The sequence below is a fragment of the Balaenoptera acutorostrata genome, chromosome 12 (genome assembly GCF_949987535.1).
Source record: "Balaenoptera acutorostrata chromosome 12, mBalAcu1.1, whole genome shotgun sequence".
NCBI classification, from domain to species: domain Eukaryota; kingdom Metazoa; phylum Chordata; class Mammalia; order Artiodactyla; family Balaenopteridae; genus Balaenoptera; species Balaenoptera acutorostrata.
In genome coordinates this window covers 7,159,169-7,184,207 of record NC_080075.1, presented here as the reverse complement: position 1 = coordinate 7,184,207, position 25,039 = coordinate 7,159,169, and the positions used below count along the sequence as shown (strand labels likewise).

Below are 25,039 nucleotides of genomic sequence, written 5' to 3'. Positions count from 1 at the left end.
GGACAATAATACACGTGAACAGTAATGCTCCAGGGTTTCACAGAAAGTCTCTCTTACGTTTCACAAATCTTGAAACCTGATTTGGGTGAAATAAAGTTTTCTGCAGGCTCTACTCTGTTACAATATACAGTTGACCCTTGAATAATGCGGGGGCTAGGGATGCCGACGCCCCATGCAGTTGAAAATCTGAGTATAACTTTACAGTCAGCCCTTCATATCCATGGCTCCACATCAATGGATCCAACCACCTTCAGGTTACGTAGTACTGTAGTGCGTATTTACTGAAAAAAAAAAATCCACATATAAGTGGATTCGGGTACTTCAAACCCATGCTGTTCAAGGGTCAACTGTATAGATGATTTGTTTCTATGCTCTCCTTCTCAAACCTCTTCATAGGAGGACAGCATCCACCTGTGGAAACTTTTGGCTTAAGGGACATAAAGTCTCCAAAGAAAAATTGCAGTCTGCCCAAACTCAAGTTCAATATTTTGGGCACCCAATCTCAGAACAAGGACTACATTTGTATCCAGGTAGGAGTCATGGCATCCTGAACTTCCCAAAGCCTAAAACTCTGCACCAATTACAAGGTATTCTTGGGCTAGCTGGCTGCTATCAAAATTGGATTTCAAATTTCTCTCTTGTGGCCCAGCCTCTATACGCTTTATTAAAAAGCAGCAAACCTGATCCCAACATTAGAGGAGATCAACATGACATAGCTTTGAAGTCTTTAAGAAAAGTTTAATGAGACCACCTACCTTTGGACATCCTCAACATCAGCTTCCTTTTCCCTCTTTGTAGGTGAGAAGGAAGAGAAGAGCCTTGAAGTACTCACCCAAAAACATGGGGACCGTCATCAACCCATAGGGTATTATACCCAACAGCTGTAACTTATGGCACTGGGATATTCCCTTTTCCTCAGAGCCATTCCTGCCACTGCCCTTCTGGTTAAGGCCACCAAAGAAAGAATCATGGGATCCCCTTTAACCATCTCTGTACCCATGCGGTGAAGCCCTCCTGAATTCTCATAACACCTATGAAATCCTTTTGCTAACTGCTCCTCACATAACTCTTTCATGTTGTGATAACCTCAATCCTGTTTTTCTTCTCCCCTCTTCACTGATGAAACTCCTCATGACTGTTTAACACTGACAGACCACCTTTTGACTCTCCATATTAACTTACAGGAGACTCCTCTGACCAGTGCAGGTTTTTCATGGTTTACTGATGGCTCCTATTTAAAAGATGAACATGTTGAATATCATGCTGTATTTGCTATTACAACTTCTCTTGAAGTCACTGAGACAGCACCTTTACCTTTGGCTACTTTGGCCCAACAGGCTGAATTATACACTCTCACTCTTTAGTCAAAGGCAAAACCACAAACATTTTGATCTATAGCCGATAAGCCTTCCTTGCCACTGTACATGCGTTAAACCATTGGTCCAGTGACAAAGCACTCATGAACTAACATTGGTGGGAAAATAATAAAGCTACAAGACGTACCAACCTTGCTTGTCCCACATGTCCAAAATACAATCCAGGGAAACGTGTTCACGTTACTCCTGGACATTCTGAATTGCCTGATGGACCATTCAAGGTTTGTCAAATGGATTTCATACAGCTTCCCCATCTCATAGATATAAATGTTTTAATCATGGTCTGTATGTTTTCTCACCGGAGTGAAGCTTTCCCTTGTAGATATACAACTGCTTCTAAGGCTAAAATTTTGTTATAAAAGATTATCCCTTCCTGGGGACCCCCTCTCGAGCTTCATTATAGAAGGAACTCATTTTACAGGTCAAGTGCTACAACAAGTCTGTGCTGTCTGGCCAGTTTTACAACATTTTCACTGGGCTCACCATTCTCAATCCTCAGGGTTAGTTGAAAGCGCTAATAGCACTATTAAAACTCATTTGGCAAAATTTGTAGAGACCATCCAAATACCTTGGCCAAAAGCATCGCCTTTGGTCCTTCTGAATCTCAGATCCACTGCCTTGGCAACTCATAAACTCTCACCCTTTGAGAGAGTCACAGGACACCCAATGCGCTGGCCCGTGCCTCTTCTGATCCACAGCTGTTAAAAGAACATATATGTCAATATGGTAAAGGCCTAATTTCTTCTATTAAAAAAAATATCATGCTGGCAGAAATGCTGAAACTGGGCCATTCCTAAATGACTGGGGGCAGGAGTTTGTGCTTTCCAAAATTTCTCAGTGCCTTAAACAGAGTAGGTGACATAAGGAACTTGGAAAATTAAGGGAAGTTAACGTTCTATCCTGACCTAAGCCGTGTGGCTGACAGGGTCTTGGTGCTCTAGCTGGGTGTCAGGGCTGTGCCTCTGAGGTGGGAGAGCCGAGTTCAGGACATTGATCCACCAGAGACCTCCCAGCTCCATGTAATATCAAACGGCGAAAGCTCTCCCAGAGATCTCCACCTCAATGCTAAGACCCAGCTCCACTCAACAACTAGCAAGCTACAGTGCTGGACACCTTATGCCAAACAACTAGCAAGATGGGAACACAACCCCACCCATTAGCAGAGAGGTTGCCTAAAATCATACTAAGTTCACAGACACCCCAAAACACACCACCGGATGCGGTCCTGCCCACCAGAAAGACAAGATCCAACCTCATCCACCAGAACAAAGGCACCAGTTCCCTCCACCAGGAAGCCTACACAACCCACTGAACAAACCTTAGCCACTGGGGGCAGATACCAAAAACAACGGGAACTACGAACCTGCAGCCTGCGAAAAGGAGACCCCAAACACAGTAAGTTAAGCAAAATGAAAAGACAGAGAAACGCACAGCAGATGAAGGAGCAGGGTCAAAACACACCAGACCTAACAAATGAAGAGGAAATAGGCAGTCTACCTGAAAAAGAATTCAGAATAATGATAGTAAAGATGATCTAAAATCTTGGAAATAGAATAGACAAAATGCAAGAAACATTTAACAAGCATGTAGAAGAACTAAAGAGGAACCAAACAACGATGAAAGACACAATAAATGAAATTAAAAATACTCTAGATGGGATCAATAGCAGAATAACTGAGGCAGAAGAACGGATAAGTGACCTGGAAGATAAAATAGTGGAAATAACTACTGCAGAGCAGAATAAAGAAAAAGGAATGAAAAGAACTGAGGACAGTCTCAGAGACCTCTGGGACAACATTAAACACACCAACATTCGAATTATAGGGGTCCCAGAAGAAGAAGAGAAAAAGAAAGGGACTGAGAAAATATTTGAAGAGATTATAGTTGAAAACTTCCCTAATATGGGAAAGGAAATAGTTAATCAAGTCCTGGAAGCACAGAGAGTCCCATACAGGATAAATCCAAGGAGAAACTCGCCAAGACACATATTAATCAAACTATCAAAAATTAAATATAAAGAAAACATATTAAAAGCAGCAAGGGAAAAACAACAAATAACACACAAGGGAATCCCCATAATGTTAACAGCTGATCTTTCAGCAGAAACTCTGCAAGCCAGAAGGGAGTGGCAGGATATACTTAAAGTGATGAAGGAGAAAAACCTACAACCAAGGTTACTCTACCCAGCAAGGATCTCATTCAGATTTGATGGAGAAATTAAAACCTTTACAGACAAGCAAAAGCTGAGAGAGTTCAGCACCACCAAACCAGCTTTACAACAAATGCTAAAGGAACTTCTCTAGGCAAGAAACACAAGAGAAGGAAAACACATGCAATAACAAACCCAAAACATTTAAGAAAATGGGAATAGGAACATACATATCGATAATTACCTTGAATGTAAATGGATTAAATGCTCCCACCAAAAGACACAGACTGGCTGAATGGATACAAAAACAAGACCCATATATATGCTGTCTACAAGAGACCCACGTCAGACCTAGAGACACATACAGACTGAAAGTGAGGGGATGGAAAAAGGTATTCCATGCAAATGGAAATCAAAAGAAAGCTGGAGTAGCAATTCTCATATCAGACAAAATAGACGTTAAAATAAAGGCTATTACAAGAGACAAAGAAGGACACTATATAATGATCAAGGGATCGATCCAAGAGGAAGGTATAACAATTGTAAATATTTATGCACCCAACATAGGAGCACCTCAATACATAAGGCAAATACTAACAGCCATGAAAGGGGAAATTGACAGCAACACAATCATAGTAGGGGACTTTAACACCCCACTTTCACCAATGGAAAGACCATCCAAAATGAAAATAAATAAGGAAACACAAGCTTTAAATGATACATTAAACAAGATGGACTTAATTGATATTTATAGGACATTCCACCCAAAAACAACAGAATACACATTTTTCTCAAGTGCTCATGGAACATTCTCCAGGATAGATCACATCTTGGGTCACAAATCAAGCCTTGGTAAATTTAAGAAAATTAAAATCGTATCAAGTATCTTTTCCAACCAAAAGGCTATGAGACTAGATATCAATTACAGGAAAAAAAACTGTAAAAAATACAAACACATGGAGGCTAAACCATACACTAATAAATAACCAAGAGACCACTGAAGAAATCAAAGAGGAAATAAAAAAATACCTAGAAACAAATGACAATGAAAACACGACAACCCAAAACCTATGGGATGCAGCAAAAGCAGTTCTAAGAGGGAAGTTTATAGCAATACAATCCTACCTCAAGAAACAAGAAACATCTCAAATAAACAACCTAACCATACATCTAAAGCAATTAGAGAAAGAAGAACAAAATACCCCAAAGTTAGCAGAAGGAAAGAAATCATAAAGATCAGATCAGAAATAAATGAAAAAGAAATGAAGGAAACGAGAGCAAAGATCAATAAAACTAAAAGCTGGTTCTTTGAGAAGATAAACAAAATTGATAAACCATTAGCCAGACTCATCAGGGATAAAAGGGAGAAGACTCAAATCCACAGAATTAGAAATGAAAAAGGAGAAGTAACAACTGACACTGCAGAAATACAAAGCATCATGAGAGATTACTACAAGCAACTATATGCCAATAAAATGAAAAACCTGGAAGAAATAGACAAATTCTTAGAAAAGCTCAACCTTCTGAGACTGAACCAGGAAGAAATAGAAAATATAAACAGACCAATCACAAGCACTGAAATTGAGAATGTGATTAAAAATCTTCCAACAAACAAAAGCCCAGGACCAGATGGCTTCACAGGCAAATTCTGTCAAACATTTACAGAAGAGCTAACACCTATCCTTCTCAAACTCTTCCAAAATATAGCAGAGGGAGGAACACTCCCAAACCCATTCTACGAGGCCACCATCACCCTGATACCAAAACCAGACAAAGATGTCACAAAGAAAGAAAACTACAGGCCAATATCACTGAGGAACACAGATGCAAAAATCCTCAACAAAATACGAGCAAACAGAATCCAATAGCACATTAAAAGGATCATATACCATGAACAAGTGGGGTTTGTCCCAGTAATGCAAGGATTCTTCAATATACACAAATCAATCAATGTGATAAAGCATATTAACAAATTGAAGGAGAAAAACCATATGATCATCTCAATCGATGCAGAAAAAGCTTTTGACAAAATTCAACACCCATTTATGATAAAAATCCTCCAGAAAGTAGGCACAGAAGGAAATTACCTCAAGATAATAAAGGCCATATATGACAAACCCACAGCCAACATCGTTCTCAATGGCAAAAAACTGAAACCATTTCCTCTAAGATAAGGAACAAGACAAGATTGTCCACTCTCACCATTATTCAACATAGTTTTGGAAGTTTTAGCCACAGCAATCAGAGAAGAAAAAGAAATAAAAGGAATCCAAATCAAAAAAGAGGAAGTAAAGCTGTCACTATGTGCAGATGACATGATACTATACATAGAGAATCCTAAAGATGCTACCAGAAAACTACTAGAGCTAATCAGTGAATCTGGTAAAGTAGCAGGATACAAAATTAATGCACAGAAATCTCTTGCATTCCTATACATGAATGATGAAAAATCTGAAAGAGAAATTAAGGAAACACTCCCATTTACCACTGCAACAAAAAGAATAAAACACCTAGGAATAAACCTACCTAAGGAGACAAAAGACCTGTATGCAGAAAACTATAAGACACTGATGAAAGAAATTAAAGATAATACAAACAGATGGAGAGATATACTATGTTCTTGGATTGGAAGAATCAGCATTGTAAAAATGACTATATTACTCAAAGCAATCTACAGATTCAATGCAATCCCAATGCCAAATACCAATGGCATTTTTCACAGAACTGGAACAAAAAATTTCACTATTTGTATGGAAAGACAAAAGACCCTGAATAGCCAAAGCAATCTTGAGAAAGAAAAACGGAGCTGGAGGAATCAGGCTCCCAGACTTCAGACTATACTAAAAAGCTACAGTAATCAAGACAGTATGGTACTGGCACAAAAACAGAAATATAGATCAATGGAACAGGAGAGAAAGCCCAGAGATAAACCCATGCACATATGGTCACCTTATTTTTGATAAAGGAGGCAAGATTATACAATGGAGAAAAGACAGCCTCTTCAATAAGTGGTGCTGGGAAAACTGGACAGCTGCATGTAAAAAAAGAAATTATAACACTCCCTAACACCATACACAAAAATAAACTCAAAATGGATTAAAGACCTAAATGTAAGGCCAGACACTATAAAACTCTTAGAGGAAAACATAGGCAGAACGCTCTATGACGTAAATCACAGCAAGATCCTTTTTGACCTTCCTCCTAGAGAAATGGAAATAAAAACAAAAATTAACAAGTGGGACCTAATGAAACTTAAAAGCTTTTGCACAGCAAAGGAAACCATAAACAAGATGAAAAGACAACCATCAGAATGGGAGAAAATATTTGCAAATGAAGCAACTGACAAAGGATTAATCTCCAAAATTTACAAGCAGCTCATGCAGCTCAATATCAAAAAAACAAACAACCCAATCCAAAAATGGGCAGAAGACCTAAATAGACAGTTCTCCAAAGAAGATATACAGATTACCAACAAACACATAAAAGGATGCTCAACATCACTAATCATTAGAGAAATGCAAATCAAAACTACAATGAGGTATCACCTCACACCAGTCAGAATGGCCATCATCAAAAAATCTACAAACAATAAATGTTGGACAGGGTGTGGAGAAAAGGGAACCCTCTTGCACTGTTGGTGGAAATGTAAATTGATACAGCCACTATGGAGAACAATATGGAGGTTCCTTAAAAAACCTAAAATAGAAGTACCATACAACCCAGCAATCCCGCTACTGGGCATATACCCTGAGAAAACCATAATTCAAAAGGAGACATGCACCACAATGTTCAATGCAGCACTGTTTACAATAGCCAGGTCATGGAACCAACCTAAATGTCCATCGACAGATGAATGGATAAAGAAGATGTGGCACATTTATACAATGGAATATTACTCAGCCATAAAAAGAAACGAAATTGAGTTATTTGTAGTGAGGTGGATGGATCTACAGTCTGTCATACAGAGTGAAGTAGGTCAGAAAGAGAAAAACAAATACCGTATGCTAACACATATATATGGAATCTAAAAAAAGAAAAATAAAACTGGTTCTGAAGAACCTAGGGGCAGGACAGGAATAAAGACGCAGATGTAGAGAATGGACTTGAGGACACAGGGAGGGGGAAGGGTAAGCTGGGATGAAGTGAGAGAGTGGCATGGACATATATACACTACCAAATGTAAAATAGGTAGCTAGTGGGAAGCAGCCACAAAGCACAGTGAAATCAGCTTGATGCTGTGTGACCACCTAGAGGGGTGGGTTAGGGAGGGTGGGAGGGAAACGCAAGAAGGAGGAGATATGGGGATATATGTATATGTATAGTTAATTCACTTTGTTATACAGCAGAAACTAACACACCATTGTAAAGCAATTATACTCCAATAGCCAATAAAGATGTTAAAAAAAAAAAACCATGCTCTGATAGAGCAATCTTTTCACAGTGTGCTCCAGGGAGACAAGGACCTTTAGCATAACACCTTGCAACCTGGAGATTTTGTCTACTGAAAAAGACACCTCTGGAAAAACTCTCTTCAACTTCGCTGGAAACGCCTGTATCAGGTACCACTAACCAACCCTGGTACTGCCAAAACTCCAGAAAACAGACTCTTGGATTCATGTGACACATCTAAAAAAAGAACCAAACCCTGGCTGGACCTGCACACCACCTGGTGACTTGAAGGTAAAGATTCCCCAGAATTGAAACAGATGACACCTGATGAGACAGCTTTCCCAAGATGTCCAGACCAGCCCCATCAGAAAGTTCAGGATTCATAGTCTCTCTCTTTCATCTGGACTATTAACTGAGCCTAGTTTCTTATTCAAATTCATGGTCTCTGAATTTGCAAGCTACAGGCTGTATTACTGATAAAACACTTGGTTCCAAACAGTTCTTCTGAGATAGCAACAACAAAAAAAGTCTTTGAAGTTTTGCTATTTTTGCAAAAAGTTCATTAGCTATTGTTTCATGTTTATTCCTGCACTGTGTCTTCCCAAAGAGCTTGTTTAATTCTTTCAGTTTTGAGGGCGCACCTGTATCACTATTCTAAGATACAAATTTTAGAGGGGAAACGCCCAAGAGATCTCCCTCCTACCCCTCCTTCCTTGTTACTTGAATATGACCTTGATAGGTTTCTAATCTGTGCACTTTTCCTCTGACATGGGTCACAACACCCAGGAAAGGTCCTTCCTGACATCGAGGGACAAAAGGCCACTACATCTGAAAAAAACCTGACTCTTGATCAGTGATGCTACAGAGAAAGATCTTGATCAAAAGGGGGAAATGTGAAAATTAATAAACAGAAACCTCATTTAAAATGGAGTAGTGACGCCAGAAGGGGGCGCTCTCATGTCCTACCACTTGACATCAATTGCACACCCAACAGAAAGAGACATGCCTTGCATCTCCAACAGGAAGGTGACTACTTTACTACCCAACAGGAGGAAGGAAGAATTTCTCCTTCCTTGGCAATAACCCAGCTAATGAGACACTGTCATGACTGAGCCAATGAAAAGCCATTACACTTCGAACTCCAGGTTCCTCCAGTGGATTCTTTGTTTATAACAGCCCCTCCCAACTCCCCCTTCTCCTCTATAAAAGAATGTTCCGCCCCTTTGTTCACCAGACTTGCCTGTGGTTCACCACAGACTGCATGTCCCAAATTGCAATTCTTTGTTGATCCCTGATAACCCTATTTTGCTGGTAAAATAACTGGCTGTTTTATTGTTTTAGGTCAACAAGGTAGACTGCTTCTGCCCCAAAAATATGGATCAATATTTCACACTTTAACTGAACATGAGACCCTCTTTCTCTTCTTACTCTGACAATGGCCTGGAAAGATAAAGCCCTTTCTTCACCTCCATGGTCATATGGTTATCTACATCATATTTGTCCCCACTCACTAAGAAATCTCACCAGCAGCATCCATCTTTGCAAGGCATTTAGAATAATTCTTTAAACTAGGAGATTCTCTCCCCACAGGCACTAAAAAACTGACTTACCCCTGGCTTAACAAGTAAAGGCAGCAGTCCCTAAAAATGACATACCTAATAAGGTGTTGCTAGCTCAGCACTTCAAGATGATCTCCAATGCTTATGACCTTGACAAAATATAGCCTTTGGAAAAGAAACACCTGAGAGTTCTCCCTACTACCTTTCCTTGTTACTCAAACGGGCCTGAAGTGGTTTCCAGTCCACACACTATCCATCTAACATGGGACATGACACTCAGGAAAGGTCCTTCCTGGCATCAAGGGATGAAGGCTACTGAACTCAGAAAACCTGACTTTTGATTAGCAATGCTTCTGGACAAAGATCTTGTTAAAAAGGGGAAAACATGAAAATTAATAAAGAAAATGTCAACCAACATCGGAAGTTGGGGAGGCCTGCAGGGGAAGCTCTCACACCCTACCACTCATTGTCAATTACCTCAAGCAGGAAGAGACATACCTTGCATCTCCACTACCCCAGCAGGAAGAGATTTTCTCCTTGCCTAGCAACAAGCCAGGCCAATGGAAAATGCTGCAAGTTTGCCAATGAGAAGCCGTCATCACCCTGAACCCTTACTTTTCTCCAATGAACTTTCATTTTTCTTTTGCTAATGTACTCCTCATCCCACCCTCTTTTTTTATAAAAGCCTTCCATTTTGTATAACTCCCCAGGGTATCACTCTGCTTGCTAGAGGAGATGCTGTCTGATCCATGAATCATTTAATAAAGCCAATTAGGTCTTCAAATTTACTCAGTTGAATTTTATTTTTTAATAGGACCCATTAATCACAGACATTCCCACATGCTAGGCAGCCACTCATATGACATGGGACCCAACCAAACATAAACTTCCACCAAAAAACAAAAACAAAAACAAAAACTCTACCAGGTACAGCTGCACACCATTCTGCTCACTGTCAATCTTATTACTACTGAATTGGGAGCTTTCACTGGTTTGCAAACTCTTTAAGTAAGCCATTGTTTCAACCAAACATATCAAGTGCTGAAACCCACATCAACCCAACTGGGTATCCATTTAAAACTGATACCAAATCCCACATCCTAGACATCACCCTGGCCCAGAATCTCACTGCTCAGATGACATCTCAGACCACAAGTCTGCCACTGGAGACAACTTTACACCCTGGACACTAAGACCTCCGCCCACGGACTGCCTTTCCTAAGGTACAAATTGGACACAAGACATTTTTGCTTTTCTTCCTTCAAAATTATGCATTCTATTATGTTTCTCAGCTTGCTGTCTGCTTAGCCCATAATCCTGGTATATATATTCCTCACTCTCTGCCAACACATATAGCCCTACACTCCCATGCCTAAAGGGAAATCTGGCAGATGTTACTATCAATACCATTTGTACACCATTCCAAAAATTAATGGCGATTATTACTTTCCCCAGGAAGCATCTGCTGTCTTACCAAAGTCAACCCTTCAAGCCCCTAGGCGAGGACCGCTCACTCCCCACTGCCTTCTCCTACTACTGCCCTCCAGCTTTCCACCAGAACCTCCTGCCCTGTGTCTCTCCCCATTACTCCTTTCCCTCAGTTACACACACATACCACTGTGAAAATGCTTTAACGAACCCTAACTCAGAATTGGAATTAGGAATCCACAAGATCACATCTTGAACAGCACTGCAGGAAGAAGGAAGACTGCCCCCTTGGCCTGGCAACAGCAAGCTGCCCTCCCTTGCAGTCAATGAAAAGGCGCCACCACTGCAAACTCTCATTTGCCACTGATGAACTTTTGCTCAAAGCAACCTCTCCTGGGACTCCCCTCGTGGTCCAGTGGGTAAGACTCCACACTCCCAATGCAGGGGGCCCGGGTTCGATCCCTGGTCGGGGAACTAGATCCCGCATGCATGCTGCAACTAAGAGTTCACATGCCGCAACTAAGAGTCTGCATGCCACAATTAAGAAGTCCGCATGCCTCAACTAAGAAGTCCACATGCCGCAGTTAAAGATCCCGCATGCCTCTACTAAGACCTAGCACAGCCATAAATAAATAAATAGAACAGAATAGAATAGAATACTTCAAAAAAAAAATCCCTCCCAACTTCCTCCTTTCCTCTATGAAGGAACATTCTCCGCCTTTGCTCTCCAAACTTGCCTGTGGTTCACCATAGTTTGCTTGTCCCAAATTGCAATCTGCTATTTATGAATAAGCTCAATTTTGCTGGCTGAACTTATTATCTTTTTTTTCCCAAAAATGTTGATACCACTAATTGCTAATATACTTAACTGAATTACCAGATCATATCCTCCAATAGCACAACTGCTCGACCTGCCACCTTAACCCAAGAAATACACCAAGATATTATTATCAGACTAATACTTTTTTTAAAAAAATTATTTATTTATTTATTTATTTATTTATTTTTGGCTGTGTTGGGTCTTCGTTTCTGTGCGAGGGCTTTCTCCAGTTGCGGCAAGCGGGGGCCACTCTTCATCGCGGTGCACGGGCCTCTCACTATGGTGGCCTCTCTTGTTGCAGAGCACAGGTTCCAGACGCGCAGGCTCAGTAGTTGTGGCTCACAGGCCTAGTTGCTCCACGGCATGTGGGATCTTCCCAGACCAGGGCTCAAACCCGTGTCCCCTGCATTGGCAGGCAGATTCTCAACCACTGCGCCACCAGGGAAGCCCCAGACTAATACTTTTAACACACTTTACAACTCTCCCAAAATATTATTAAAGAACACCCCCCCCCCAAAAAAAATTCCAGATCTGTGATCTTGGCTAATGCCATATAAATGGGAAACTTAATTATGAGCCGGCCTCAAGGACTCCTTATACCTTCACCAGTGTTCCTCTGTGTTTTATTTTACTCTCATAAAAAATGCTTTCGATGCTGTTTAAGGTAACTTATGCCCTATTCTCTAAATGTGTCCACTGTCTCTGTTATCACCCCAAGTTTCCTTAATGTGATGTCAAAACGTGAGGACTAATTGTATTAATCATGTTTTTAAAAAATATTTTTATGATATTTTGACTTCTTGGGGGCCCCCCTGACAGGGGAGAGATGGCCCCTCCTGGGGTAGCCAATACTTAAAAGACAGCGAAGGGCTCACAAGGGAGCACGACTTTCATACAAAAACCAACAATCCAGCGCTCACACTCTGAGCCACCTCCTCTGATGGCTCTTACCCTCCAAGAGGCAATATTCCTCTGCCCGAATCACCCAGGGCCAGTACCAGACAACTAGAGACCACCCTGCAGCCCACAGCCCACTGACATTATCCAAACTAGCCGCGTTGTTTCCCCTTTCCTGCCAAAATACAACGCCCCATGCCTTCCCTTCACTCCTGTCTCTGCCTCCGGACGCTGGGTGCTTCCCCAAGTGGCCCCAAGTGCCATGCCTCTCATTTCTAACAGAACTGTGAATAACAGTAAACTCTTCTTTCACTGGCATGGACCTCTCTGCATTGTTACTCAGTCACGGTTACAAATTAAGACCCAGGCACAAATCAGAGATACGGTTCCCAACGGGGCCAAGTACAATGGTGGCACTTTAATTTCTTCTTTATTTTATGCTGCTGAAATATCCTAATATTCCAATGTGCACTACTAGAATATACACCTAAGATCCACTACTAAAAGCTACTTTACAGGATCCAGCAGATGTTCGTAATTTTTTTAGCAGTGGGTAAGTGATAGGTGAAGTTAACGTGAGCAATTGTAAGGGTGAAAAGACCTTCTTCCAGGAGACTGAAGTCAATGGCTTAGACTTAAGCATCTAGACCTAGTAGAGAGGAGGTGATACTTGGCAACATTCAGGGTTCAATTCTTCCCCTGTGTGGCTGGCAAAGATACCCCCCTACCCATTCAAATCTAGCTTCCTTGGGAATTAGGTTTTGGTGAACCACAGAATCAGAACAGGGCCTTTTAGTAGGGATGGTGCTAAAGACAAAGAGCTTCTTTCTGCAAGTTGCCACTGCTACCCACGTTAAAACGGGAGATAGGGACCTCCCTACTTGACTCCACAGGCATATCTGGGACAAATAAAACCTCGTGCTTTACACAGAAAGAAACCACCCACATTTATTTTCCTCCTAATGAGCTACTATCTTTCTTCCTCATATCTTTGATATTTCTTTATTTTATTATTTGAAAGACAGCATCAAAATTTTAAACAGTAATTTAAGTGGTGGGGGAAAACATAAAAAAAGAAAGGAAGGAGAAGAAACAGATGAATACTTTTTAAAAGCAGCTTACAGATCCTAATGAGTATACGGCTAGGTCAGGCAATGGAGTATTCTGATTGTATCAACTGCCAATTTTCAAATAATTTTATGACAAAATGATAATATGGGTCACAGCAATTTTACCATCTATAAATCTGTTCCTTGATGATTCGAAAGTCCCGTGGTAAGACCTGACGTATGTTAAGAGTTGAGACATTACTTATTAAACATTCGGGGTTTCTTGGTTTGGGTGGGAGGAGCAGTTTAAGAAAAGACATTATTTTGGTTATAAAAATGAGATCACACTCAAAATTTGGCACATGAATTGGCTAGAACTTATGGTGGTTGCATGGATAAACCTGAAAAATTTTAACTGTTTTAATTTGGAACTTTCAAAAATATCCTTTCAATTCAGAAGACAGGGACACACAGGGAACAAGATACCCCCAAAATCTCCTGGGCTTTCAGAATACTGCCTGTCAGGATGTCAGCTGCGTTTCAAAGACACAGGCAGGGATGGAATTAGGAGTAAAGCCACTTAGGAGAGTGAACGGAAAAATACCTAACAGAGTGTACTGTACTTCCAGTGCTAAATTTAAAGAAGAAAAATGACTCCCCTACACTGTTACTACTCTAAATAGATTCTGTTTTTATTCTGATGTAACTAGAGCATTAGGGTCAGAACACTTTCAGTAAAATTAAACTGGAACGCTCTGACTTTGCACGAGAGATTACATTATTTCCTGAGAAATCCTCAGAAATGACATCTCTATCACAGAAGAAAGGTAGGAAGGAGGAGGGGAAAGGGGACTGTTCTGCTTTAGCTACATTTACAGCAAACCGGAGTTGGGATTTCTTTCTTTCTTTTTTTTTTTTAACTTTCTAAAAGGAAGCTTCCTTCCTAATATGATTTGGGATATTGTTTCCTTCGTTTGACTTCACGATAAATAATGTAATCTAAACGCTCAGGAAGTACCAACCTCTCCTGTTTTGCAGGATGCGGATGTGTGATGCGGGGCAGAGCATGGCGTGAGCACGGTCCCTTCCCTCTGGTGTCAGAAAACAGAAACAATAAAAACTTTTGCTGCTCTCGTCCGCATCACCACTGTTGAACAGGCTTTTACGCGAGAACACTCAGGATGAGGAGATGACTCAGAAAGGGGCAGAAAGCATCAGGAAGAGATAACTTAATGATTCAAGAACTATGCAAGTTATGATATTTAAAGAGTGAGGTTTAGAAAGCAATAGCATCCAATTGTTATGGGGAAGCCCTAACACTCTGAGCACAGAAACTTAATTTCAGGAAGGCTCCCGCAGAAATTATGATCACACTGTGGTGATTTGGACACCCTCACATGGAAAGAGCAATTATACGGTTTTAAGGTAGAAAAAGATTTTTCAAGACCGAGCATGGTCAATGCATACCCACTGTCACTAACCATTTCTAACAAAGGTCTCTGGCACACTGGATGCAGTTTCGCTTCCTTTCAGATGATCAGGTTAGGATGTAATGAATGCTACTGTTAATGCATGAATTAATCAAATAGTTTAGAAGTCACCTGGCCAAGTTGCCTTTATATCATAATGAGATTTGAGATTCACAATATGAGCGGCACTGGAAAATACATTCAAATTTTCTGACTGGAAAATACATTCAAATTTTCTCTTTATGACTCTAAGTTACACAAGAATAGTGTTTGCTCATTCCCACGATGAAACTGAGTTTTGGCTACTGAAAACTCCTACAATGTAAAAACAAACACAATTATAAAGTCTTTCTATTAAAATGCTTGATGGATTGATAAACCAACATTCAGTATCGTTAAATATATTTAAAAAAACGAAAACATCACATACCTTGAATAAGTAAAGCAAAACTTAAAGCTGCAATTTATTCTCTAGTCTGGTTCTCATCATCTCTTCGTTAAGAACATCCACCTCGGGCTTCCCTGGTGGTGCAGTGGTTGAGAGTCTGCCTGCCGATGCAGGGGACATGGGCTCGAGCCCTGGTCTGGGAAGATCCCATATGCCGCGGAGCAACTGGGCCCGTGAGCCACAACTACTGAGCCTGTGCATCTGGAGCCTGTGCTCCGCAACAAGAGAGGCCGCGACAATGAGAGCCCCGCGCACCGCGATGAAGAGTGGCCCCCGCTCGCTGCAACTAGAGAAAGCCCTCGCACAGAAACGAAGACCCAAAAATAAATAAATTAATTAATTTAAAAAAAAATACACAAGATATGGGGGAGGGGAGGAAAAATGAAGATCTTAAAAAAAAAAAAAAAAAAAAGAAGAACATCCACCTCACAGACCAAGAAGCCAACTAAATGCACCAGCTGTTAGGCCAGCGAGAACAATTCGGTATCTCAGGTTCAAATGGTTATTCCAATTAACATCACCAATATGCACTAGAGGTTGGGATTTATACCACTGCTTTTTAATAGACAACATCTGGTCTGATCATTGTAAAACTTATTAAAAAAAACCCAAAGATAATTTTCAGGTTGGGGTTGGAGAAAAACTTGCTAAATGTTTACACCTCATACCTGCCTCCCTCTCCTTGTATACTGTCCCGATGTGTTTTCCTGGAATAGACAGATACCCATTTCATAGCAGCTTTTTAATGTCTTCATATATTAGTGGATGGATGGTGAACTCAAATTTACTGATGGGCCTAGTTTCTAATGCCAATCTGAGTAGAAAGATGACATTTCCTAAATGCTTCACATCCACTGAATTAATGAGACAGGGTTATGTTTTCAAGGGGTTCTTTGCACTACTTTGGTTGTATTCTGAACATCCCAATGCATGTACAGTTTTAGCTCCTTTTATTCATTCTTTGTTTTGTGTGTGTGTGTGTGTGTGAGTACATATCCTCAAATCAACTATACTGTTTTCAGATTTTTCTATATCCAAGGTACCCTTCTTGTATTTTGATATTCATTTAATTAAAACATGCAATTTACAACATCTGAACTACTGCAGGACACAAAACACAGTTCTAACCGGTTCTATACTACTCCTTGGGTAAGGACTCACTTCAGCCCTGCCACTAGACAACTGATTGATTCCTCCACCTCACAGACAACTTCACAGTGGCACACAAAGCCTAAGCACGTTTTTGGTTAGCCTGTACTCTGAGAAATACGCTTCCAGATAAAAATGTGATTTCCCTCCAAAGCATGCTGTTCCCATCTGGACGAGCAAGACACTTTACTGGGAAGGGAGTCTTCTTTCTTGCAAAACCTAAACCACTTGTCAATCATCTGGGCTGTCCCCTGTTGTCAGTAAACTACACACCAAAAGCATCTGGTTCAGAGAGATTTTCTTAGGTGGGATCCATTCAAATTTCAGGCTAACCTCGTACAGAGTCAGATTCCACCAGGCACAGACCTGCAACTTTTGAGTAGGGCTCAACGTGTGCTAAGTGTTCCGTTCTGTAACCCTATCAACAAGCATTTTACAAAGCACGATGGACGGATGTCACTCGTCCGTGCCTGGAACTCCTCATAAAAAGACAAGGGCTTGCAGAAACCCTGAGAGAGGAAATCAATTATTTCTCTCCCGGCTATTAACCAGCTCTTGCCGACTGCTCATCTTACGCGTGATGATGGCTAGTATTCGCCGAATGGCGAGCAGACGCTCCTTCAGCGAGATCATGCTGAGCATGGCCAGCTGAGCCTTCCGCTCCAACGGCAGCACTGCCAGGGTCCACCAGGACCAGGCAGGACCACGCAGGTTACTCTGCAAAACAAAGGGCAACACAAAATTAGTGCCTACAGTACAAGCCTGTTCCCCCCAAATTGTCTTTTGTTTACCCACAGGCACGTGGGCAAGAATTAAATGCCGTCTTCTCTTTGAGGTCTACTGCACAATTCATTCAGCCCTCAAAACACAAAGTTTCCTTTCATGTTACACACTTAAATGTGAGGAAACTCACAAAAGTAAGAATGTGTCAAGAGAAGCATCTTCCACAGGGAAACGCTATGGATTAGTCACCCCTGCTCTCTCAAAGCTCTAGTTCAGAACATAGGACCAGCCAGAAAAGGAGACTATCATTTTTACCTCTACTTTCCAATGTTCTGTTACGGTTCTTTAAGTTTTAAATACGTTATATACAGCACAATGTTTATAAAGCAAACAGTATGTGTACAAGTTTGAGTGTTATAGTAAGATAAACCTTATAATACAGTCAGTGACAAATGTACCTCTATATGAAACATCTATATATATGAGTTATTGTTAAATATATATATAAGGAATTACTATCAATTATATATTATTAATAGTTACTATTAATTATACATATACATATATATGAACTAGTAAGCTACCTGATAGCCTTTGTTTCACATAACCAAACAGGCACTTCTGGAATGAGCTCTAAGCAAAAGTTGATCACAAAGTTGTTCTCAATAGTCCTGGTACTGGAACCAAGACATCCAAGGCGCCCTGCTGCTAACATCTTGACTTCAGAATCCAAACTGGGAACCAGGGAGGGCGGCTCTAGACTCACCATAGCTCAGGGTGAGAGATTAGGAGTAACACAGAGGCCAAAGCACACGGGGCAGCCCACGTCACTGTGCGGAAGGCACCCGTCTCCTCTCCAAGGGAAGAAGGCACAAGTGTTGGACAAAACAACCTTCTGTATGATTCACACCCTCCCTTTCCCTACTCATCTTACAGAGTGGGGAGAAACTGAGTAGCATGATTAATGGGAAGGGGCTTGGCATAAAAATATCTCCCACAAAGGACCTAAAATCCTCTGTGGTAGGAAGACTAATGGTCTCCCGAAGGTGTTCACCCCCCAGTTCCTGAAGCCCGTGGCTATGGCAGCTTACACGGCAGAAGGGACACTGCAGGTGTGAGTGAGTCAGGGACCTGGAGATGGAGAGCTTAGGCTGGATCTCCCCCACCTCGGTGGGCTCAGCCTCATCGCAAGGGTCCTTCCAGCAGGGAGCTGTTCTGGGCTGTGGTCAGGGGCAGATGAGACTATGGAAGAGGGGTCAGAGGTGCAAGCTGCCGGCCTGGAAGACGGACAAACGGGTGAGAGGCAAGGAACGCTGCAGCCTTTTGAGGCCAGAAAAGGCCAGGAAACGGATTCTCCTTTAGAGCCTCCAGGAAGGAATAAAGTCTTGCCATCACCTTGGTCATAGCCTGGTGAGACCTGTGTCAGATTTCTGACCTCCAGAACTGTACAGTAATAAATTTCTGTTGTTTTTAACCCACTCCCATAGTGCAATGTGTTACAATTAGAGATTAATTTGGGTTAATAAGCAAAAACTCCTAGAAAAAAGAATGATTCATACCTCAATCAAGTTAGTCTAATCACCTTGCTTTCTGAAACCAGGCTACAGAACAGAGGAGGAGGAGGGGTTATAACAGAGTGGAGGGTGAGATAGGACTCAGAGGTGAGTTGAGGCTGAAAGCACTGTCTTGGGTTTGGAAAAGACAGAACTCAAGTGGGGGTAAAAGACAGAAGCTACCAAGAGACAGAAAAAGAACATAAAAATGGATGGAAAAGATACAAAAGATATTTCATCTGACCCTAAACCTGCTGAGACCTGGCCCTGCCCCCCTTTCTCCAGCACAGGTGAGCGGGCACAGTAGGACACACTATACACTCTCAGTCACAAGCCCACACCATGCCCACCTGGCTGTGCCACCCAGATGTGGAGGAGTGGAGTCACCTGCACTTAGAAGTGCTTCACAGACCTGAAGCCCGTTCATCACTTAAAGAACCAGGGTCACTGAGAGCACTCCTGAGAGCAGGGAGAAAGCCCACGACGATGGGATCGAGGGCTAGAAGAGCTTCCGATCTAACGAGAGTTAGGGGATTTTCTCTACATTTATCCAACGCCTGTTCATTGGGTGCAGGGCAATCTTACACGCAAAACATAAAGTGTTCCTGCCAATACACTAAAATTACTACTAAATCTTCCCATGTTGGTGGGAGAAGTACAAAAGCTGACAGCCGATCAGAATAAACTGATTTCTGAGAGAAAAGAGATTACCTTCATGAAGTATTAATCAGAAAGCATTTATCGCTTTGCTCCAAAAGGCACATGCTACTATACCAGGTGCTTCTTTGGGCTGCTGATAAATGAACTGGTTCATAAGCGACCATAATGGAGTAAACAGCATAGCGGGTACTGCCAAGTTTTCCCTCAGCATAATGTGTCTTAGCACATTACGGCAGGAAATAACTGCATGATAAAAGAAGAAAGGACAGTATACCTGAGGCTCAGGTTCTCTGTCGGGCATTAACCCAAAATGGCTTAAGATCTGTTCTTTCATGTGATCCTGAAGTGAAGCAAACCAGGACACAGACTGCTGATAAACTGAATCGTGCAGTGCGGTGAGTTCTTCATACTCTGGACCTTCCACCTGATCAAGGAGAAGAGACAGCCTTTTCAACAATTCATTATCACACGCGTGTCCATCACACAGTGACTGCGGCCACGTCTGCTGAGCGGATTCCCGGCATTTAACACTTCAGTAATTCATTAGTGTTTTATGAACACGATATATGCTCAACATAGAAATCTTCACTTTTTTTTACACAGTGGAGCTCTACCTACTCTGTCTGTCTGTCCGTCTGTAACATCCAGATGTTTCTCTTAATATAAGCACATGCCCGATGTTATCATGAATCATTTTTAATGAGTACATGCAATCTTATATCGGAGATATGCCACAATTTACTCATCCATTCACGTAAGATATATTTTAAAATAATACAAGTAATATAAGTATTTACGCCAAAGTGGTTTTGCGCGTGTGTGTGAGAGAAGGGGCTGTCATTTCCTCAGGATGGTTTCCCAGAAGTAGAATTACCAAGTCAAAGAGTTATAACATTTTAAAAATTATATTCCGTGTCACCGCATTATATTCCAATAGATATGTTACAGCGACAGTGCATTCACGGCCTGAGCCTGATGCCAGGGGGAGGCCCTTGGGCTTCAGACGGATGTACCCTGCTGCCCGGGGCCCCTCCCACTGCCCAGCAAGGCTCAGCCCTAGGCAGGGACACTGAGCAGGAGAAGCTCTGGGCTGAGGACCAGGGGACCCGGGTTTGTTCTGGCTTCATCATTGCCTCTTGTGTGCAAGTTTCGGCCAGTTGCTCAGCCGCCTTAGGAGAGAATTTTCTCATCTGTGAAATGGGAATAAAGCACTAAGGTCCGTCCTGGTTAGAAAACAACAGCATTTATGAAAATTGGGGTAAACTGAGGAATCAGATGATAACAGACATGACCATTCTCAATTTGATTTATATAATACAAATCAAATATTCATATGTAGTGGAGAGTTTTCTTTTAAAAAATACTAAAATTATTTCACGTTGCAGCTATTTAAGCTATCATTTTAAAATATATACGTACACCCCCAAAAGTCATCATCCACAATGACAGTCAATAAACCCTCTCATCAGATTTGTTACCAGCACAGAAGAGGGACCCTGAGAGCCACCGCACTCGGTCTTCTTCACACTCAGCTCCCTGGGCCCAAGACCTCAGAGCTCACCTCGCTGCACTCTGCCCTCTGCCCCACGAGGCCCGGTGCCCACAGATGACCAGAAACAGCAGCTGGCAAGGGGACAGAGCTGGCACCGTGGGTGTGACTACTCACCTTTTCATCCTCCAGATACTCAATGTCCGCCGTGTTGTAGCCATCTCTGTGACGGTGGCTCAAAACCCGGAAGCGGCTAATCCCAATGGCATCCACGACGGAGCTGCCATCGGGGAACGTCCTGACGTCCTTGATCTCCAGCATGCAGCCGTACTCTGAGATCCTGGTGGGACAGGCGGGAGAAATGACCCTGACTTTAAAAATGCAAGAGGGTCTTCAGTTCTCCCCAGATGCAATCCTGGGTCTTAAAGGAATAACAAGCCAAATGAAACAAAGAGCATCTCCACGCCGGAGCAGCAAGGTTATTTCCTCCAAGAGACCAGCAGCCGATGAGAAACACACTGATGTGCGACATGGCAAGAGAAGGGCCGGCGGGGACGGGGCACTTGTGCCTCAGCCCTTCTAACCAGTGGGGTGGGGACAGGTGGACCTGAAATGTGGCCCCTCGGCCCCCTTGGCCAGGGCACTAGTGCACTGTCCCCACCCACCGCCCCTCAGACTCTGCTCCCCTCCCCCATGCTGCTTCCCTCCCCAACAAACTGCCGCGGAAAGGCATCTACAAGCACCGTCTTTGGGACTTCCCTGGTAGCACAGTGGTTGGGAATCCACCTGCCAATGCAGGGAACACGGGGTTCAGGCCCTGGTCCGGGAAGATCCCACATGCTGCGGAGCAACTAAGCCCATGCGCCACAACTACTGAGCCTGTGCTCTAGAGCCCGTGAGCCACAACTACTGAGCCCACGTACCACAACTACTGAAGCCCGCGCGCCTAGAGCCCACGCTCCACAGGAGAAGCCACCGCAATGAGAAGCCTGCGCACTGCAATGAAGAGTAGCCCCCGCTCACTGCAACTAGAGAAAGCCTGCGTGCAGCAACGAAGACCCAACGCAGCCAAAAATAAATAAAAAAAAAAAAAGCACTGTCTTCATCTCCCTGTGTCCCCATCACACCTCAAGATCCCGCCGTTCTACTGACACGAGGCCAGTGGAGTCACACGCCCCAGCTGACCTGCCACTGACCTAGCACTCTCGCCCTCCCTGACCAGTCCCTCCCTTCACCACATGCGTCCTCCACGTGTCCCCAACACACTGGGGCTGCCTGGGACACCGTATCCTCACTCCAAAGCCTCCCGCGTGACCCTACCCACAGTCACGGTTCTAACCGTCCTCCACGTCCTGATGGTATCGAGCGTGCCTACGATGTGTCAAGCATTACACAGAGCAATTTATCATACGTATTCATCCAAGCCTCACAGAAACATGCAGGCTCCGAAAAATTAAACTGATCTAGGGCCACAGGAAGATTCAGAGCCGAGCTCTGAACCCAAGGGTATCTGATGCTAAAGTGAATGAACAACTGCACTACACACCTCCGAACTAATGCTGAGGGAGGACGCCCAAGTTACACACCTGCATAGAGTTATAACACCTCTGCCTGGACCGCCAATAACGCGCCCTCCTTCCTAAGGGTCTGTCTTATCCACAGCTGCAGTGCGCACGGAGCCCCCTGAAGAGCCCCTTCAAAGGAGGCCTCGGTGCCCCAGCTCACATGTCAGCTCCTCCAAAGTCGGTCTCAGCCACAAAACCTGTTCCTGCGATAAACATCTCGCCTGGTCTGTGGCCAGGAACTCGGCTGCCAACCCTGCAGCATCCAGGGGACCGAGGCTCTCACGTTTGTCCACACGAGGCCATTAGACATTTGTCCAAAAGATCGACTGAACTCTCCCCCTCTCCTGGGCTTGGCCATGGGTGAGCCAGGGCTCCTGTCTGCTCTCTCCCTGGAGGACGTGTCTCTCCTCGGTTACCCTGAGCAACCTGCACTTTGACGGGTTCAGGAAACTTAGGTTCAGTAGCTTATCTGTAGTAAATCTCTTCAGAGTGTTCCATGTTCCCAGTGGAAGTGGAACTTACGAAACTGTTTTTTTCACTTTGCTTATGCTGATTGTGATGAATCAAATCTTAATAATTCAAATTTATTCATCTCTTCCTCTATGCTAATGCTCTCAGCATCTTGTGTAAGAAAAGAATCTTTCCCTGTTCCCAATTGTAAAGATAGTCCCCAATATTCTCTCTTAAATGTTTTAATATTTTGTTTTTCACATTTCACATTGGGAATGTAAATGTGTTATTTTTTGTGTATAGTATAAGGCAAAGAAAAGATTTTTTTTTTCCCATTTGGACTACCCACTAATTGTCTGAGTACCTTTTATTGAGGAGTTTTGCCTTTTCTCACAAAATTACATATAAATTTGGAGTCCAAATAGGAGTGGATCTGCTTATCTCTACAGTCTGTTTCAATGGTCTACTTACTTGGACTTGTAAGTTTATTGCAGGGATGTTGTCCCATCTTGCTCAGCTGGTTTTTCAAAACTACCATGGTCTTGGTCTTTCACATAATGATTCTAAAATCAGCTTGAGCAATTCCATGAAAAACCCTCTTGTGATGCTGACCGGATCTACTTTGGATTTATAGACCAACTGGGGTAAAAAGAACATCTCTCTATGACACTGAGTCTATGTACCCATGAACACAGCATCTCTGTCCATTCTTGAATATCTTTCAATAAAGTTGTAGAATTTTCTCCATAAATGTTCTACAAACATCTTTAGAAAGATATGTTCCTAGGTCTATACGGTGGAAACTAGCGGACGGCCCTAAACATCCATTCTCCCCTTCCTCCTGGGCACCTGGATGGACTACATTTCCCAGCCTCCTCTGCTGGAGGTGTGAGCAGCAGTGACTGATATGGGCCCCTTTTCTCCAGGATCCCCTACAAGCACCAGGGCCTCTTCCACCAGCTAGAACTTGGATGTAATGACCTCATCAGGACCATGCGGTAATGACAAAGCCCTAGAGGATCAGGAAGCCAGGACGTGGGCAGGACCCGGGGTCCCCAGAGCAGTCTTTGGAGGGGAGCTGCCTGCTGATCTGGAACATCTTCCCTAGAAAAATGATGCGAAACAAAAAGAGATAAAAAACCAAGCACCATGGGTTTTTATAAGACTGAAAGTTTTCTGGCTGTGTGGATAAAGGTTTCATGGAGGATGTAACAGTTTTTTTAGACCTAAAAGGTTGGACCAGATTTGTTTGTATAACGGTGAGCTAGAAGAGAATTACAGGCAGAGGGAAGCATGGAGGCATGAAAACATGAACTTTTTTTTAGAGAAGGGCGAATAATGTGGCAATGGACCAGCAGGTATGATGTTCCAAAGGAAGGAGGAGGAGATGAGGCTAGAACCCAAGGGTGGGACCACATCATGGATGGCCCTGAACTTATACTTCGTTACATAACAGGAGCCACTAGAGGTTTTCAACATCACCTTCAGTTGTTCTTCAAGAAAAATGACAGACGATACATTTAATTAGAACCCTTTCTTTGAACACTGGTAATTCTTACCCTGCGTGCTCAGCAGATAAACACATGCCAAACCGTTTGGTGCCAGTTTCCATGCATCTTCTTATCATAAGCCGATAGCGGGGCTCAAAGACGTGGAGCGGACAGGGCACGGTGGGGAAGGCCATAGCACACACGAAGATGGGCACATCCCTGGTCAGACTGCGGGGTGAGGGAAAGGTTAACTTAGAGGTGGAGCTGTCAGAAACAGAAGGGAGTGAGAGTCACTGTGGAACAGCAAAAGCTAGCCAACCTCAGCTCTCTCGTTTACAAAACCCTCAGGTTGGCCTCAGGCTTGGGTGGGAAAAGA

At 42.8% G+C, this 25,039-nt stretch overlaps 1 protein-coding gene across 1 annotated transcript in view; it reads right to left on the bottom strand.

The window, feature by feature from the left end:
- Positions 1–16,177: 16,177 nt before the first annotated feature.
- The window catches only part of LONRF2 (LON peptidase N-terminal domain and ring finger 2), a 34,188-nt gene continuing 25,326 nt past the window's right edge, over positions 16,178–25,039 (bottom strand). Inside the window, exons 9-12 of the mRNA XM_007197297.2 lie at positions 24,733–24,891; positions 21,336–21,498; positions 19,944–20,093; positions 16,178–17,450 (exon numbers count right to left, since the gene is read on the bottom strand). Of these exons, the coding sequence (XP_007197359.2) occupies positions 17,256–17,450; positions 19,944–20,093; positions 21,336–21,498; positions 24,733–24,891 (667 nt within the window). The 3' untranslated portion in view covers positions 16,178–17,255. The remainder of the gene's footprint in view (positions 17,451–19,943; positions 20,094–21,335; positions 21,499–24,732; positions 24,892–25,039) is intronic.